The 18,516-nt window shown below is 40.6% G+C and overlaps 1 protein-coding gene across 4 annotated transcripts in view; it reads right to left on the bottom strand.

Moving 5' to 3' along the window:
- Positions 1-18,516, bottom strand: part of PLD5 (phospholipase D family member 5) — a 95,557-nt gene that overhangs the window by 45,067 nt on the left and 31,974 nt on the right. Inside the window, exons 1-2 of one of the 4 annotated variants that reach the window (XM_081856364.1) lie at positions 17,595-17,697; positions 5,326-5,462 (exon numbers count right to left, since the gene is read on the bottom strand). In XM_081856364.1, the coding sequence (XP_081712490.1) occupies positions 5,326-5,462; positions 17,595-17,597 (140 nt within the window). In that variant the 5' untranslated portion in view covers positions 17,598-17,697. Of the gene's footprint in view, positions 1-5,318; positions 5,463-17,594; positions 17,698-18,516 lie in introns of those variants that run through there. The other 3 variants (XM_081856363.1, XM_081856365.1, XM_081856366.1) reach the window with 3 other exon arrangements.

The following is an 18,516-nucleotide window of genomic DNA, read 5'->3' on the forward strand; positions in this document are numbered from 1 at the left end:
TAAGCCACAGCGCCACCTGCTCCCTTATACCTTAATATATATTAACCCTACAACTGCCATAGATACCTATGGTAGGTCTCAGGACATAACAGCCTTAATGGTTATAATATTTTCAAACGTAGGTGCTTTACGTGGGGTCAGGCAAAGTTAAGGACATCAGGACTCTGGACAGTTCCCTGTGGACCATGTTGGCCAACCTGTGAAAGATTTGTCTGCTAAGAGCTAGAACCATTTGAAGCCTTATGTAGGCTGGCGAGTCCTGTAATGTGGCTGCCTCACTTACCTGAGGAGCTGACTCTGGTGACTTAAATGCCATTTGTTTAATTCTGTAGCTGCAGAGGAGTCAACTTGTGGGGCCATGGGGGCTAGACCATCACAAAGTTGATGGACATTCCCCTCCAAATGGTGTGCGCGCACTGTGTCATGTGATTGATTATGCAGGGTGGGGCTTACCTGTGCCCCCACAATATTTTATTCAAGTTGGCACCTCTGTGCAGGTGTCAACTTTATGCTATCAAAGAGATAAGGATGTTGCTGAGGGATTGTCCTGTGAGTCTAAGGAAGGCAGGAGAGCTGTCTCCTCAATTCTGGAAAGTCTAAGAGAAGCTGCTCTGCCCGCCCCCGAGTGGTGTAGCTGGTAGTTCTTGCTCATCTGTGCCTTCCTCAGGATACTGCAAGGGGCTAGGTTCTGGGATCATGATGCCACAACCCCACCCCTCAAGTTGGTGCAGAAGAATCTGGCAGACATGTTTTGGAGAAGTTCACACTCACTTCCTCAATCCCAACCCAATTAGGCCATCATTCTGTACCTTAAGTGCAAATGAACCTCTCGGTCTTAGGCAGATATCTTTCCCAACCATGCTACTAAGACACTTTCTGTTGGCGAGAACAAGGATAAAATTGCGGCATTATACATGCACACAAATGCTCTGCTGCTGAGCTATGTGGTTAACCTGCAAGAATTTTCTCAAGAAAATCACAATCAACATTACTGTAGAAGCAAGGAACCTCAGGCATTAATTTATCTGTCATCCAACTTAACAATGCCTTCGGAATAGGGAATCAAGTTATCAAGTCTGTTTGTATGGATATTTCATCTGTAAGTGTTAGCAAAATACCAGCATTGAGTTTAAGCTAAGTGCAATTTGTCCTTCACATTTACCATAATATAAATGGGCACAGATGCTATTTTTTAAGTTGAACATTCAAACTTTGAAGTGGTAGCATATTTAAAGCAGCATTTGTTTTTATACCTGCATGCAATTATACATGGTCATGAGTCCTCAGGGTGCATTTAAACATACCATTAATGCTGACATATTACACCATAATGGACGCTTTCATGTCACTTTTGTTTCAGTCCCATGCTTTTACTGATTTAAGATTTTAAAGTCGGGAAAGGAGCAGGGAAGCAATAGCTTGGGAGGGAGAGGTGTGGGCATACGTTTAAGAGCAATATTAGGGAATACAAGCGAGAGAAGAGGGAACAGCAGTGCTTATTTTCTTTCAGTTCAGCCTCAATGGAAAAGAACACTATGGAAAGTTCCCATGGAATTGGGAAGCCCTTGTACATTTGGAGGATGTACACTGGTACCCTTGTGAAAAATGGAAATAGAATTTTAAATATTTTAAGGTTTGACAAGGGGCACATGTATTAAATGTACGTGTGAGGGGGTGAAGTGGTGGGTGACCCACTTGCACTAGCCAGAGCAGAAGGCTGGAGAGATGTGTTTATTTCTCTTTGGCCTGGTAAGTCTTGATTTTATTTTATTTTTAAACCTGCTTTGAAACCAATAGGTATAAATTACCCATGCCAGCTCTAGGTTTGCCTAGGTAATAGGCCTGGTGTTGGGGCCTCTTGGGGGAATGGATGGTGGGGCTTTGGATCTAATGGATCCCTGTCCTCCTCTGCTCCGCCTCTATAATACTTAACCCAAGCTACAGCTAGCAGAAAAAACACAGGCACTACTAGATCTACACCTGTAGAGTTTTCTGTGGGCATAGCAGGTTATGGCAGATAAGTTCCTTCAGAGCTCATCTGCAGCATCCCAACCCTCTCCAGCCAGGAGATCTGGCAGCTAGCATTCTTATTATATGATGTGTACACAGAAGGTCTTTTTCACCCCCTGGCACCTGCAGAGCTGAGGAGGGAAATCCCTTGCCTGAAACCCTGGAGAGCCATTTTCTGTTAGGGAAGGCAATGTTGAGTTAAATGGACCCAATGAACTGATTTGGTATAGCTTCTTATGCTCACCCACCCCCAAAATATAATAACTGTAAAGCAACCAAAGAAATAACATATGAGGATTATTGCTCTCTCCTGGACTGTTTGGCATTTCGAAACTGTACGTTCCAGCTGTATGTGTGAAGCTTCATGTTCACCAGGGAATAGGGAGCTGTTTTGTGCCTCTATCAAAAGAAAAATTATCACTTTACTGTTGTCTGCACAAAATTGTTTTAATAAACATTATTATTTCCCTGCACAAAGAGTGTAAAGATGGGCAGTGGATTATTGCTGAAGGTTTACAGGGAGAAAAGTGAAGACATGTTCATGAGTAAAACTCTGAGCCAACTGTACTATACACCACAGGTTAGACAAAAAAGAGTAAATTTTATATTTGAAAAAGAACAGGAGCAAGAACCTTCATAAGCTGTCAGGTCAGTGAAACTTGTGCTGCAGAACACATTAAAACATTTTACCTTGCATGAACAATGGCAGAAAGGAGAAAAGCAACTCACTTGGTTTTAGATTTTTAACGCTGTCACCTTGATCTGGAAACAGTCTGTAGAAGAACATTCTGGAAGCAGGAACATGCAAAAGCCACGTGAGTGGAGAAAAAATAAAACCTACACCCAGCACACCATCAGTGGCACAGAAAGCTATAGAGGATGCAGTTTCTGAGCCTGCTAAATGCATACAGATTTGTGACTGTGTAGAGATCTCTGGACCCAATCAGTTGTTAGATTAGGAAGAAGAAGCATGGCAGTGATAAGACACACTGGGTGTTCCTTTTCCTCTTAGTAAATAATCAGGAGTTTCCAACAGAACTAGTTCTTTATGTGGTAAAACATGTAGATAAATACAAATCTGCAATCAGATTTATTTTTAAAAAATCACAGATTTATAAGAAAGTAGGACAAAATGGACTTATTGAACAAACCACATGTGAAATTGACATGGACTAGGAATGGACAACAAAGGTCCGTATAATAAAAGCTATGGTTTTCCCAGTAGTGATGTATGGAAGTGAGAGCTGGACCATAAAGAAGGCTGATCACAGAAGAATTGATGCTTTTGAATTATGGTGCTGGAGGAGACTCTTGAGAGTCCCATGGACTGCAAGAAGATCAAACCTCTCCATTCTTAAGGAAATGAGCCCTGAGTGCTCACTGGAAGGACAGATCATGAAGCTGAAGCTCCAATACTTTGGCCACCTCATGAGAAGAGAAGACTCCCTGGAAAAGACCCTGATGTTGGGAAAGATGGAGGGCACAAGGAGAAGGGGACGACAGAGGACGAGATGGTTGGACAGTGTTCGCGAAGCTACCAGCATGAGTTTGACCAAACTGAGGGGGGCAGTGGAAGACAGAAATGCCTGGAGTGCTCTGGTCCATGGGGTCACGAAGAGTCGGACACGACTAAACGACAAACCAACAAAAGGAATGGACTGCTCCATCTGTACTGGGAGCAACAGCTATATGGTTTGTATTAGTTCCTCAGGTCACTGTGACTGGCTTTGCTGAAAGAAAGTAATTCTTTCAACAGCAGAGCAATGTGCTTGGTAATATGCTGCTCAGGGATCCACCACACTTCCATGTGCCCTTAGGTTTTCCCCTGGAAAAGCCCACAGTTTAGTGCTGAATTGGAACAACAGCAATTGGGAGTTCCACGGATTGCCATTTGTTCTGATACAGCACTAAAGAGCGGGTTTTCTAGAGGAAAGCGGCAGGGCAAATGCAAAGATGCTCAGATCTGTGCTTTCTAGGCACAGGACAAGCAGAAATATGGATGAGCCCTCAGAGAGCAGTCAAGTTGCTGCATTTTGCACCAGCTGCAGTTTCTGGATCAAACTCAAGGCAGCCCCACATAGAGTGCATTGAAGTAATCCAATCTGGAGGTTACAAGAGCATGGACAACAGCAGTCAGGCTGTTCTGAACCAGAGTACCATAGCTGTCATGCAACTAAAGTGGCAAAGGCACTCCTAACTGCCAAGGCCACCTGGGCCTCTAGTGACAAAGATGAATCCAGAATCACATCTAGACAATGAACCTACTCCTTCAGGGGGAGTACAACCTTCCTTCAAAGCAGACAACTGACCAAATATCTGGACTCAGGACCAGCCCACTCACAGTACCTCCATCTTGCCAGGATCCAAGCCCACTGCTGTGTCTAGGTGACCATCCAGGGCTTGCACAACCTCTCCTAATTTAGATGCCACTGAGAATGTGGTTTTCCAAAGGGTCTAAAACTCCATCGCCTTCAGTAAATGCCAACATATACAATACAAAAAAAGCTTCAATCAACAGCTCCTTGAAGATGCAATGTAGGCAAAGAAGTAGGCCACCATGCACTAGGCACCATTGTGTGGTCTCACTCATGTGCTCACACATGTGTGCATCCCCATGAGCAATATGGAGCTTTCAGCAACAAGGAGGACCACTGTGGTACAGCCCCTGCTAATATATGTGTGTTCTGAATCCACCCCACTTGGCCACTTGTCTTTGAAGACAGATACTAAAGGAATTTTCACATACAAGGCTTAAATAACCTTTGGTATTTTTTTCTGGAGTTATTTATGTGAATGTGTATTTAATAATTAGGTGGAACATATATTTCTGTAATATGAATGTAAAATCTGGTCTAAGATTACCAGACACCCCCTTTTCCCAGGGACAGTCCCCGGATTTACAAATCAGTCCCCTGACAAAATTCATCTATTTAGTAGGAAGTTGAAAAGTGTCCCCAGATTCATTGAAAAAAAAACTGGTAACCTTAATCTGGTCAGACTGTAGACAATATGCACCAGCTGACACTTAAGGTGGTGTATGAAAATGCTCTCCATCAACATAAAAAAGAGTTAAATGGCTTGTGGATTGGGCTGTCAGGTGAGAGACATTTTGGCAGTAAGTATGGCATTCTGATTGTTGCAAACATTTTGCCAGCACAGCACAATACAGTACTATCTATTCACTTCGCCTTTCCCCCTGTGAAAACAGTCAAAGAATGCTCATACTCTACTTATAACCTTGTAACGTTTTAATTTTCCCTCGCATATTAATATTGCTGCCACCCCAAAAGAGAAGTTTTGTTTGTTACCTCTTACCGACAGTTATTTCGACAGTTCTTTTCTGAAAGACCATCCTCATCTTCTCCAACAATATCCACAGCTGAAAATATCAGTGCAACGAGAATTGCAAAGCAGCAAACCAGTGCAAAGATCACAATGCATTTTTGCTGGGACTGAAAGAGATTAAAATAGAAATAATAAAAATGCTGGGAAGTGAAGTAATAACATCACAATTGTTATAAAAGCCTTTATGTCATAAATGTAGGCATAACCATTTTATTGAATATTTTTTTTTCCAAAATGCAGTTGGTTTGATCAAGGAGGTTTCACAAAACTAATAAAACACAACAAAGTAGTGTCATAAGCCTGACAGAAACATTTACATCCCCTCCCTTCTCTTTTTGTCTCAATACAATTGTATTAAAATATCTTCTGCATATATTACTGGGAGTATTTTTTATTAAGCATCGCATACACTAAAGTATGATATGGAACAAAGCTTTTTTTTAAATAAAACTTTTCAATCATCCCAAATCTGAGGTGAAAATTGAATCACTGGCACCAAGGTGTGAGCGCACAAAAGAGTACCTTGAAACTGAAAGATGAGCCCTATGATAACAAATCCTGTCTATAAAAATAATTTTAAGTATGCAAGAAGAATAAATAATAGAGCATAGGATGCTCACAGGGAGGTGACAAAAAAATCATTCTCATGCCAACCTCTCTTACCTTATGGGAGCATCACACTAGATAATGTGGCTGTCACACACAAACTCCATTGCTTGTTCAAAAATACACCAACTGAGTTCAAGGACAATTTTACATAAAGTACCGTGAGAAGTGTATACTTCTTTCCATAAAGAAAAAGAAGGAAAAATGGGGGCTACCTATAATTATCAACTCAATCCAGATGGATCAGGCATAACTGCAGACATAAACTAGATGTGCATCCAAGTGCATATCCGTATGAACAATTGAGGGTAGGTACATCACTGTTGACAGTGACACACACACACACACACACACACACACACACTCACAATCACAATCACTCAGCCTCTGAAGTCTTATCTTTAACTTGTGTTTCTTCATCTTCAGCCTACCTCATGGCTATTTAAAGATTATTTGCATAATCCTGCAACAAGTTCATGCAATTCAAAAAATATATTGAACTGCTGTATTTCCTGTTAAAAATGAACTATCATGAATTAACAACAGAAGCTCAAGCACAATATTTTAATATATTAGGGGCAAATAGAGGCCATAAAAATCAATGAAATTTTGTACTTTATTTTTACAGATGAATTCACCCACTGTACAGAGGTATTATGTATTACACTTGAAACGGGGTCAGTGTTATGTTCTTGTTAAAGAGAGACAAAAACATGCTCCGCCAACTTCCTGACTGAATTACTACAATCTGAGAATTAAATAATGTAGAAATCAAAATTCCTTAGCCCAGAATAATTATTGCAGATATCCGCTTTAGCTACTTCTTATTCCTTCAAATGGCACTATCCTGACGCGAAGAAACTAGTACTGGTGCTGCAATAGAGTGTTGATAGCAAGACAATTAAAGTAACTAACCGTCAAGTTCAGACGTTTCCCATCTATATATCCCCAGAGTGGATAGCTCTTCCTTCATATAGGTGGGACACTGCCCACTATAAAGTCCCCTGCCCAAGTTATAACCAAGTCTAAGTAGGACCAGAACCACCACAAAACAATGCCACCAGCCCCTAACTCGGACAGCAGCTCCAGAAGGATACAATGGCCGATGGTATCAAAAGCCACTGAGAGGTCAAGGAAAATTAACAGGGACACATTTCCTTTGCTTCTCTCCCAACAGAGGTCATCATACAATGTGGGAACTTATATAATTAACTACAAAGTTCCTTATTCAAGCACTGCCTAGATCCAAACCTGCTCAACTTCAGCAAAATAACAGGTTCATACACCTTTGGACTATAGCTGGGGACCTCCCTATGGCTGCACAGGTGAAAGGTAAGCCTTTATTAAGTAAAATATAAAACTGATTCCATGATCCTGAAAGGCAAAAGCCAATAGGAATTATATGGAAATTTGTACAAAGGTAATGACAGTCTAAACTGAACATCTTTTACTACTACTAAACAAATAAACAAAAAAAGCAATTAAAGTTGGATGTGTTCAGTTGTAGATTCATGCAAGCTTTCTTTCCCAATTAGTTCCCACCAAGATGCATTTATATTCTAGCCCTGTGAGTGATTCCTCATGTATTAAGTTAACAGGACAGCTTATATTTGAACATACTGGGGTCATGGTTCAGGATTGAGGGATATCATTGTTTCTCTGGATAATCTTTCATGGAAATTACTGGGCTTTAAAAGTTTATCCTTTTTTTGGCAGATTTTGTGTAGTACCAAAAATATGGAAAAAAGAAACAACTGAAGAACAAAAAAAAATTCAAACACTATAAATACTTTTTTATGCTTACAAATAAACTAGATGTTATAATTTCTTAAGAACATAAGGGCAAGCCTCAAACATCACAGTCATAAGAGTTAGAGAGAGAAATCGAGCACTGAAAGAAAGAGGAAACTTGTGTGATGCTGCTTAAAGCTGCATGCTGGAAAAATACTAACAGAAACCCACAAATTAAAAATACGTAAATTTTTAAAACAAAATAAAAAAATTCCTTCCAGTAGCACCTTAAAGACCAACTGAGTTAGTTCTAGGTATGAGCTTTCGTGTGCATGCACACTTCTTCAGATACCTTGGTGGTATCTGAAGAAGTGTGCATGCACACGAAAGCTCATACCTAGAACTAACTCAGTTGGTCTTTAAGGTGCTACTGGAAGGAATTTTTTTATTTTGTTTTGACCATGGCAGACCAACACGGCTACCTATCTGTAACTGTAAATTTTTAAGACAGACTATTTTGCTATTGATAAGTCCAATTTATTATTTATAAACCCTTGTGGTCAACTGACCATTACTGCATCCTCCTGATAAATATCTTATTCCATCTTTTCATATCAGCACAAAGCAGAAATGTCCTTCTAAGGATACTTGCTGATGAGATTACAAGAATTATTTTAATTGCACACCTTCCATCTGAAAAAATTACTGACTGGTATGGCAGATGGGCACTATAAAAAGTATCTGCTTCTGATTTTTTTAAAAAAAATCATTTCAGCATCAAACATGCTAATTGCACTTTTTCAAAGCAACAAATGTGACATCTGGAAATCCGGAAATAGTTGCACATTGTTTGCATTAAAGTCAATGGATGGTTATTGCAGAGAAGTTGGTAAAATGTGAGCTGGACAAAGGAATTGAGGGGATGCTCATCAAATCTGCAGATGACACCAAACTAGGAGGGGTAGCCAATGCCGCTGAAGACAGAATCAGGATTCAAGACGTCCTTAACAGATGGGAGAACTGGGCCCAAACTAATAAAATGAATTTCAACAGGGACAAATGTAAGGTTTACACTTAGGCAAGAATAACCAGATTCACAAATATAAGATGGGGGACACCTGGAATACCTGTAGGACATGTAAAAAGGATCTAGGGATCTAGTAGACCACAGGCTTAACATGAGTCAACAGTGTGATGCAACTGCATCAACAGAAGTATAATGTCCAAGTCAAGGGACGTAATAGTACCACTCTGTTCTGCCTTGGTCAGACAAGACCTGGAATACTGTGGCCAGTTCTGGGCGCCACAGTTTAAGAAGGATGTTGACAAACTGGAACATGGGCAAAGGAGGCTGACCAAGATGATAAAGGTTCTGGAAACCAAGCCTTATGATGAACTGTTGAAGGAGCTGGGTATATTTATCCTGGAAAAGAGGAGACTGAGAAGAGCTGTGATAGCATCAAGCTTGTTTTCTCCTGCTCCAGAAGGGAGGACCCGAACCAATGGATTAAAGTTACAAGAAAGGAGATCCCAACTAAATATCAGGAAGAACTTTCTGACAGTAAGAGCTGTTTGACAGTGGAGGTTGTGGACTCTCCTTCTTTGGAGGTTTTTAAGCAGAAGTTAGATGGCTAACTGTCATGGATGCTTTAGTCGAGATTCCTGCATTGGACAAGATGATTCTCAAGGTCCCTTCCAACTTTACAATTCTATGATTCTATGAAAAGCAATATAAAAAAGAGACAGCAACAGAAATCAGCACAATGAACTTATAATCATGCTCATAAATAAGGGATAGTGAACTTGTGGCCTTCCATTTATTGTTAGACTACAATCAACCGTAACTATTGGCTGGGGTGATGCGAGTTGTAGTCCAAAACATCTGGAGGGCCCTAGATTCTCCAGAAGTTACACAGGAATTTAACAGGCTCTGACCCAGACTCTCAATAGTGATAGGAGAAGAAGACAGAGCCGAGCCTTCAAAGATGACTTAAGTGGGAAGGCAGGGTCATAATGAAGACAGCAGTCCTTTGTATTATTTTCAGTGTGCTAGACTGTATGTTGGGAGATATATAATGTTATTTTTTATGCCCCTGAAAAGGATCACAGTAAGTCATTAAATTACTCTTTTTGAAAAATAAAGGTGATCTACAGAAAATGCAGACATTCCATTAGCTTACAAAAAGACAGTCTGTGCAGTTGCCATAAATAGTATTGCAGTTAGTCTCATTCCACATTGCATCCATTAGCAATCTTTTAACCTTTAATCTCCCGTCTATTTCCACTTTATTTTAAGAACATTAACTGGCATACCAAGCATGACCAGTGTTCCTTTTAGCTACGTATCTTCTCCTAAAGTGACCAATACCATTTGCTCTAAATGGCTTCTTAAAAGATATCATAAAGTAAATAGAGTAATTTATTTAAAATATTTCTGCATAGCAAGGACACTGATCAATATTAGGGGGCCTAAAATGTAGTATTTGCACATTATATAAGATCCCAATTTGAACCTTGTAACCTCTGTTTAAGGGAAAACCAGTACTGCTCTTAACCTCCTAGATGTTTCAAGACCTTGCTGCTGATCAGGGTTGAAACCTGTTGGCTGGACAATTGGTCCGGATGCAATATAAGGGATCTCTATATAGTTTAAGTATGCAGACATCATGCTGACAAATTGAACATGAATGCTTCTAAATACAATCCTACCATCCCAGTGACAGTCTGAATGTATGCTCTTTAGTGGAAATCTTTATACCAAACAGCTGCTTAAAAACGGTGTCAACATCTTCTTGTTCTGGCATCTGCTCTTCAGTAGACAAGCACATCACTCAGCTCAATGAAACTATATTAGCCATACTATATTAGCCTTATCTAGAATGGAAGCTGAGCACAGAAATCATCTGCGTTGAGCCACTAACCACAGCTAAATATGCAACAGCTGTGTTAGCAAACTCCTGAGCATACCTGGTGGGTTCCTTTTCTCTTTGCTGGCTGCTGCTAGAGAGAGAGGAGTCATGTTGCAGTGCTCCGTGTGTGTTTTTATGTAAATAAAGTATATTAGCTGAAATGCTGAGTTGCTGAGGTCTGTTATGCAAACTGCGAACACTCTGTGGATCCCTAAGTGTGCCAGTGTCTGTTAGTATTGGTCACTGTGATGTTTGGGCAGAAGTATGCGTATGAGATGAGCTTGGTACAAACTCACTGGTAGATCCAATCTGATACACCCACCGTTCCTTTTGCACCATGATGACCTTGCTGCTGCCTCTCCCCCCCCCCCCACCTTCTCCATCATGACATGCAGCAGTGCCACAGACAACCAGAGGTCAGGTGAGTGCCTCCATCTCACCATCCACAACAGGATCCCCTTCAGGGTGTTACAAAGTCTGCCAAAACTGAAGACAAATAGACCCAGGTGCTATTTTTGTGGAGAGAGTAAACGGGATTCACTTTCCTCCATGATCCCTTATGGGAGAGTGGGATTTGTCTCTTTCTTAACTTAAAAGACATGGAAGACTAGTGTTTATTCTTGCTTGCACAGTTTTTAAAATTTTGCAACTTTACACCAAACTTCATTTTTGGTGTTGTTTATCTCCTGCAATAGGCCTTTACAGGTTTAAAACAAGGCTGGCAATAGGAAGCTGTCTTAGAATGCTGCCTGTGGAATTCTGAAGATCTCTGGCATAGTTTTGTTTTTTGTTATATCTGACCAATGTAGATAGGATTTTTTAAAAAACAAACAAACATAAACTACATCTTTAACTTTTTTAAAAAAATCATCTGCTGCAGTGCTTTAACAACAACAAAAATCCAGGCAACCTTTTGGATAGCTTCACTTCTTGCAAAGCCTAGTGGTCTAGAAAAAAACCCTGAAATATACAGTACTGTAAAGGAACTATATCACTGAAAAGGACAGAAATAGAATTACACAAGGTTTTGGAGGAAGAGGGAAATTTTACTCAGTGGGAAGTTATTGAGATTGCACTTTCACTTGGGAGGGGGAGACCCCTGAATCCCCCAGTTTGCCTGTTATTCCATTCATATAGAGAGCTAATACACACCCTAAAGGTAAAGGTAAAGGTACCCCTGCCCGTACAGGCTAGTTGTGACCGACTCTGGGGTTGCGTGCTCATCTCGCTTAAGAGGCCGGGAGCCAGCGCTGTCCACAGACACTTCCGGGTCACGTGGCCAGCGTGACGAAGCTGCTCTGGCGAGCCAGCACCAGCGCAGTGCACGGAAACGCCGTTTACCTTCCTGCTATAAAGCGGTACCTATTTATCTACTTGCACTTAGGGGTGCTTTCGAACTGCTAGGTGGGCAGGAGCTGGGACCGAACGATGGGAGCTCACCCCACCGCGGGGATTCGAACCGCCGACCATGCGATCGGCAAGTCCTGAGGTTTTACCCACAGCGCCACCCGCGTCCCAATACACACCCTAGTATATACCTAAAAGAAACATGGATCAGCAGCTAGCCCCCCCCCCATGCTACACTGGTTGTGAAAAAAAATCAGGGAAATTTCCACAGCATGAAAGGTGTCTGCCATTTCAAGGAAAACATCTTTGTCATGTTAGCATGCTAGACCCTAGGTGCACCTCTATCTATTGCTATTTCTATAATAGATTATAGGGTTGAGGGTGTAGAATTTAGTGCTGAACTAAACTGCTTTTGAAGTGCTACCAGAGTTTAGTTAAGATAAATTTATCTCCTAACACTTCAAGCAGGACACTGATATAAAACTAAAATTAGATCAGCACTCGGGCAACTATCAACTGAGGTCTTCACTAACTGCAGCATGAAGGAGGCACTACCTTCCAATACACTACTGAAACAATATGGCCATTGTTTATGGTTGGTAGTTAAAACAGTGTGCGTGTGTATGAGAAGAGCCATGCTGCATGGGCCTAAAAATCTAATCCAGCACCCTACAGTAACAAACCAAATGCATATGAAGAGCCCACAAACACATAAGGGCAATAGGCTTCTCCTGTTGTTACCTAGTAACTAGTATTCAAACTCTTAAACAGAGGTTGGATGGCCATCTGTCATGGATGCTTTAGCTGAGATTCTGGCATTGCAGGGGGTTGGACTAGATGACCCTTGGAACCCCTTCCAGCTCTACAATTCTATGATTCTGTGACTTACAGTTCTGAACCTGGAAACCGCATATAGCCATCGTGACTAGCATCCACTGATATTGCCCCATGACTAAATAAAGTACAATATATTGAAGTATGTTATGTGTGGCTTGTTGTCAGATGAACTAGTTAAAAATGACTATAAGCCCCGTATCTGAATTATATTGTGGATTATGACATGGTAAGTTCTTATATTTTTAATATAGAGGAAGCTTGTTAATTTGTCATTTTAATTGTTTTGTTGTATTTTTCATATAAATTGCCCTGGGAATTTGATTGAAGGGTTGGGTTGAGGGTATATAAAAGTAAAATAAAACTAGCTCTGTTTCTCTCTCACACAACATTGAGAAACCTTCCTTTCAGCCTTTAGAATTAACATCCTCTATACAACTATTCTGAGCGTGTGGCCTTGAGATTACTGTACTCAATGCTTTTATCTGCCTTCGATCTTGTTCTTCCCTAAGCTCTGTTGTTGTTTTTTCTTGCCCACCAAGAACAAGAGTTAAGAGGATCCCCTCTCAGGCTATGTGTTGGTTACCATAGCAACTCCCTATATTCTCAGTCTTCAGAATACTACAGTACAAGTTTGGTTCCTATAACAACATTATAAAGGCAATAAAAATGAATCTGAATCTCAGGTAACTTGAGACTGAAGTAACAAATGCTACAGGAGAATTGGTATTTGGAGAAATGCCACTTTGAGGAACAGAGTTTCAAAACATAAAAGAAACATCTTTCCAGAACAGCAGTGTAGAAAACCTCCTGGAGTGTTTTAGGCCAGAATATTTTATCTGTCTGGTAGCAATAGCAAATAAGAAAGGCAACTGGACTATTTCTTAAGTTACTTGTGAAACCTAAAAAATCTGATGAATGTTCCTTTTTCCCCTAACACAAACACTTTACCAATAATAAATCCCAGGTCATATATTTTAATTGTTTTCCTTTAATGCATGGTATTTCAGTCTGTCCCAGTAATTAAGAATAATAATTTAGATATTGCTTAAACACAGAAAAAACGTATACACATCCAAAGGAAACTCAGTCTTATGCTTCCTGCCCTGCCCATCCTCTCTCACCTATGCACACATGGATGGGAATCACTTGCTTCTGGTGCAATCTCATACTGCTTATAATTGCAGATCTTTCCCATCAGGTTCCACAAAGTGCAACACACGGAAACCTACGGTATACTCCATGGGTAGGCAAACTAAGGGCCAGGGGCCGGATCCAGCCCAATTGCCTTCTAAATCCGGCCTGCGGACGATCCAGGAATCAGCGTGTTTTTACATAAGTAGAATGTGTCCTTTTATTTAAAATGTGTCTCTGGGTTATTTGTGGGGCATAGGAATTCATTCATTCCCCCCCCAATATAGTCCGGCCCCCCACAAGGTCTGAGGGACAGTGGACCAGCCCCCTGCTGAAAACGTTTGCTGACCCCTGCTATACTCCATATTCATTTGGCCATTCATTGCAAACACCACGTCTTGTTGGATGCCACCTTGAATAAGCAATAGTAGCCACTTGATTTAGTTTGAGATACGAAAAGAGTGAGTTGGGAAAGCCTCTATCGTTTGAAAGCTTCAAATATTCCATAGTACTCTCTCACAATCATGTATTTTATACCTGGTATTATGTGTTATCTTCAACACATGAAGTTTCAGATCCAATGAATAAATGTAGAAGAGATGCTTTATTAACAAGCAAACACCCATCTATGTACAGTATCCATCAACTGAACTTAACCTTCTCTAACAGAAGAAGCTTACTGACCAGCTTGCTTTAAAGAGTCTATTCATCTTACAAAGATACAACAATGTATATCAACATGGTGTGTGTGTACAAAGGGGGCTGCACAACAGGGGAGAGGAAGAGACATGGAAACGGCAGTGATCTGTGTACAAGGGAGAGTTGAGAAAAGGGGAAGAGTGGAGGGGAAAAGTGAGTGAAGGTGAACACGAGAATGCAAAACGGGGGTTACAAAAAAGAGGGAGTAGGAGGCATGGGGTTGGGTTTGAAGATGAAAGCAGGAGCATAGACAGATCTGAAGAAGAGGAAATGATAGTGGCTTTATAACTGGACAGAAGGCAAAAAGGGTGCAACGGCTGGACAGAGGAAGATGCAGGAAGTTACTATGGGGGTGGTTTGTGTGCAAGGTGGAGGTTGCACAAAAAGAGGTGGGGGGATGGACATAGTCATGAAAGGAAAAACAGGAGTGCAAAGTTGTGCTGCAAGAACAGAACAGATAAGTGGCTTCAGAAATGGGGTTGGGAAAGTGAAAAATGAGCTCTGTAGCTGCATGGGGTAGGAAGGGGCAGTTCTAAGGGGTTAATATGCGGTTAATGGCAGGGAGTTGGTGAGCAGAGAGAATGGGGATGCAGCCTCTAGTTATTTTATATTTTGGCAGAAACTAAATATTGATTTAGTGCCATAGTATTTGATATGATAAATCTTTCAAAAAAACCACACAACAAATGCTGTCTTGAATGTTGCCATTGCCCTACACTTTCCATCACTTGACACAGGCTGCAATCCTATACAGTGGTGCCTCGCAAGACGAAATTAATCTGTTCCGTGAGGCTCTTCGTATAGTGGTTTTTTCGTCTTGCGAAGCAAGCCCATTGACAGCTTAGCGGATTAGCGCTATTAGCGGTTTAGCGGCTTTTAGCGATCAGCTGTTAAGCGGCTTATCAGCAGATCAGCTGATAAGCGGCTTAGCGGCTTAGGAAAAGGGGGGGGAGGGAAAAAACTCGCAGGAACTCGCAAGACATTTTCGTCTTGCGAAGCAAGCCCATAGGGAAATTCGTTTTGCGAAGCGCCTCCAAAACGGAAAACCCTTTCGTCTAGCGGGTTTTCCGTCTTGCAAGGCGTTCGTCTTGCGGGGCACCACTGTACATGTCTATTCAGAAGTATAGGATTCTGGTGTGTTGGGTATGAACATTTGTACAGTGGTACCTCGGGTTACATACACTTCAGGTTACAGACTCCGCTAACCCAGAAATATTACCTCGGGTTAAGAACTTTGCTTCAGAATGAGAACAGAAATCATGCTCCAGCGTTGCGGTGGCAGCGGGAGGCCCCATTAGCTAAAGTGGTGCTTCAGGTTAAGAACAGTTTCAGATTAAGAACGGACCTCCAGAACGAATTAAGTTCTTAACCCGAGGTACCACTGTATATCTTTGGACAAGTATCCATAAAAATCGATATTAATTCAAAGAAGACGTAAGCTTCATTGAGTTCAGTGAGGCTTACTCTCAGGTAAGTGTTATAGGCTTGCAGTCTTGAGGTCACAGTTCACTTTAGCTTAGCTTAAAAATGATTTCGCTTCAACTTTACGCTCAACATTTATTTTAACATTATTTGTTGATCTTAGCACAACACTTAGTACAATAACCAAGTACAATATTTTTGGGAAAGCACTACTGTAAAACACTCTAGTCTCACTGTGTTAGGGTCTACTATGCAAGCAGAAAATTTAAATCCTTCAAGAGAGGTAGGATTCTTAAACATTCAAAGCAGGCTTTATTCACTTCGAGTAAACAGTCAGAAGGGCTTAGCTTCTGCCAAAACAACATGTTGGCATTCCAACAGCTTTTTTATTATCTCTTTCCCTTCTTCTACTACATCCACTCTTAAATCCAGCCATACCTTGACAAATGCCAGCTAATTTATTGGGCACTGCATTCCTGGAATCTACTGAAACCACACCTGGAATTATGTGTATATGTGTCTGCACACATGCACTTGCATCAGAGGCAAAAAAAATCTTTAAGATATTTATTTTATCTGGTGGTTTGCTTGATACATCCTGCACATTTAAAAAACATGCCACATATTTTCTTCTTTCATTTAAATGACAAAGAGAATAATATATTGTCAGCTGTCCAATAAGCACATTTTAGTGCTTTCTGCTAAATGTTTGTGCTTTGTATTTCTTCTGCCTTGGTGCTCTTATTATTTCATTATCATATTTTATTCAAATAAATTATTAAAATAAAGGGTTAAATTTTCATGCGGAAGACTGCCTTCATTGCATATTTAATGAAGAAATCCTGTGTTTTCCTATTCCAGTTAGGGTGGATCCAAAAGCTTATAATGAAGGCAATGCAATTTTCTTTCTCCTGCCCCTAGTAATTATTTTACACCCAAGAGTCTAAAGATTTGTTTTGAAAGAAAACAGGCAAGCATTTCTTGCAGTGTGGAAGATACTTTTACTGCTCTGGGGTTTGGGGGGGGGGTTTGCCAATTTTAAAAACATTTACACACCCTAAGCTGCATTTGCCTACTTACTGGAATACTTCGCTTTATGGTTTAACATATCACAAATGGCAAGAATACAGAATTCATCCACTCAAAGTCATATGAAGGTAGCAAAATCAATAGATGCCATTAAGCCATGAGAAATAAATCTACACTAGCACTGTTCTTGGAACACTTGTTTTATTTACATCCGAATCTACCAAATTATACCTGACTATGTTACTGAGAACACCTACACACCTGCTCTTCTGAATCAAGATTCCTTTTAAACAGCAATCTTCTCATTAGAAAGGCTTTTGTTAAACTGTATATTATCAGTGCCAGAGATATTTGTCACCAACTTGCCTTCCCCCTCCAATAGCATATTGATAGTGATACTGTTAGCCACTTGCAGCTTGGTTTAAATAACTGCACTCTGCTGTTTTCACTAGCAAGTTCTATACATCATATCCCTGTCTAGCTTGTAATATTTTTTCTTAGGCTGCTAAAAACCAAATCGCTTCTTACCATTCTGATCCAGTAGAGTCGAGCAGTGCTAAAGGAACTGTGGCTGTAGTGCTGCTCAGAGGAGCCAGCGGAGGCTTTAGAGGAACAGAGTGTTTTATGTGTGGAAAACGCATCACCACCTATTATATTTCAGTCATTCAATTGCTAGCCTTGATGTTTTGGAAATCATCAGCCAATCCAGGCAAGGAAAAGGGAGGGCTTGGAATGTTCATATAGCATAGTTTTGTGCAGTTCGAAGAGGAAGAAGATACATCTTATTTGCATTTTTATTCACTGTGTGTAGAGAATGACTCCCTATTCTTTATTCAAAAGCAATTCACACATAGTTTTTAAGCTTCTTCAGTGGGTTGACTGAAAGCATGTATTATGCAGAATGGCACCGTGCCAGATGACACAAAGGTTTGCCACGCTACCCAAATCCTGACTTGCAGTGCTCAGTGGATCCAAACTTGATATTCTCCTAAATCCCCAGGGCCTCTAACTAAGCCAGAAAATGTGTTGGCAATCAAAATGTGCATCTACGTGCTACCAATTGGTTATTATTATTTTTCTTGCACTATGCTTCTATTTAAAATTAAATTAAAAATTCACCTGACAAATGCTAGCAATTAGATGACTCAGAAACTCAAGGGAATAAAAAACGACCCTGTATACCAAATAATTATCTGCTTTTGCTATGAGACAGTGTACTAACTGGTCAAAAGCCAAATGGCTTTGTGACAAACCATGTTTCTTCTCTGGAAATCTCAGAGTCAGTTGGGTGGCTGACATTGTCTGCTCTGATGCAAGAGAAGGCTGGGTGGAAAACAATAACCTTATGCTACAAGGAAGTATAAAGAATGAATTGTTCTTTAAAAAAAATGAACAAACTCCAGGGAAGCAGGCAGACTTTTGCCCTTTTAACACAACCATGCCCAAGTAT

The sequence above is a fragment of the Podarcis erhardii genome (genome assembly GCF_964252035.2).
Source record: "Podarcis erhardii genome assembly, chromosome: 3".
In the NCBI taxonomy this organism is placed as follows: Eukaryota; Metazoa; Chordata; class Lepidosauria; order Squamata; family Lacertidae; genus Podarcis; species Podarcis erhardii.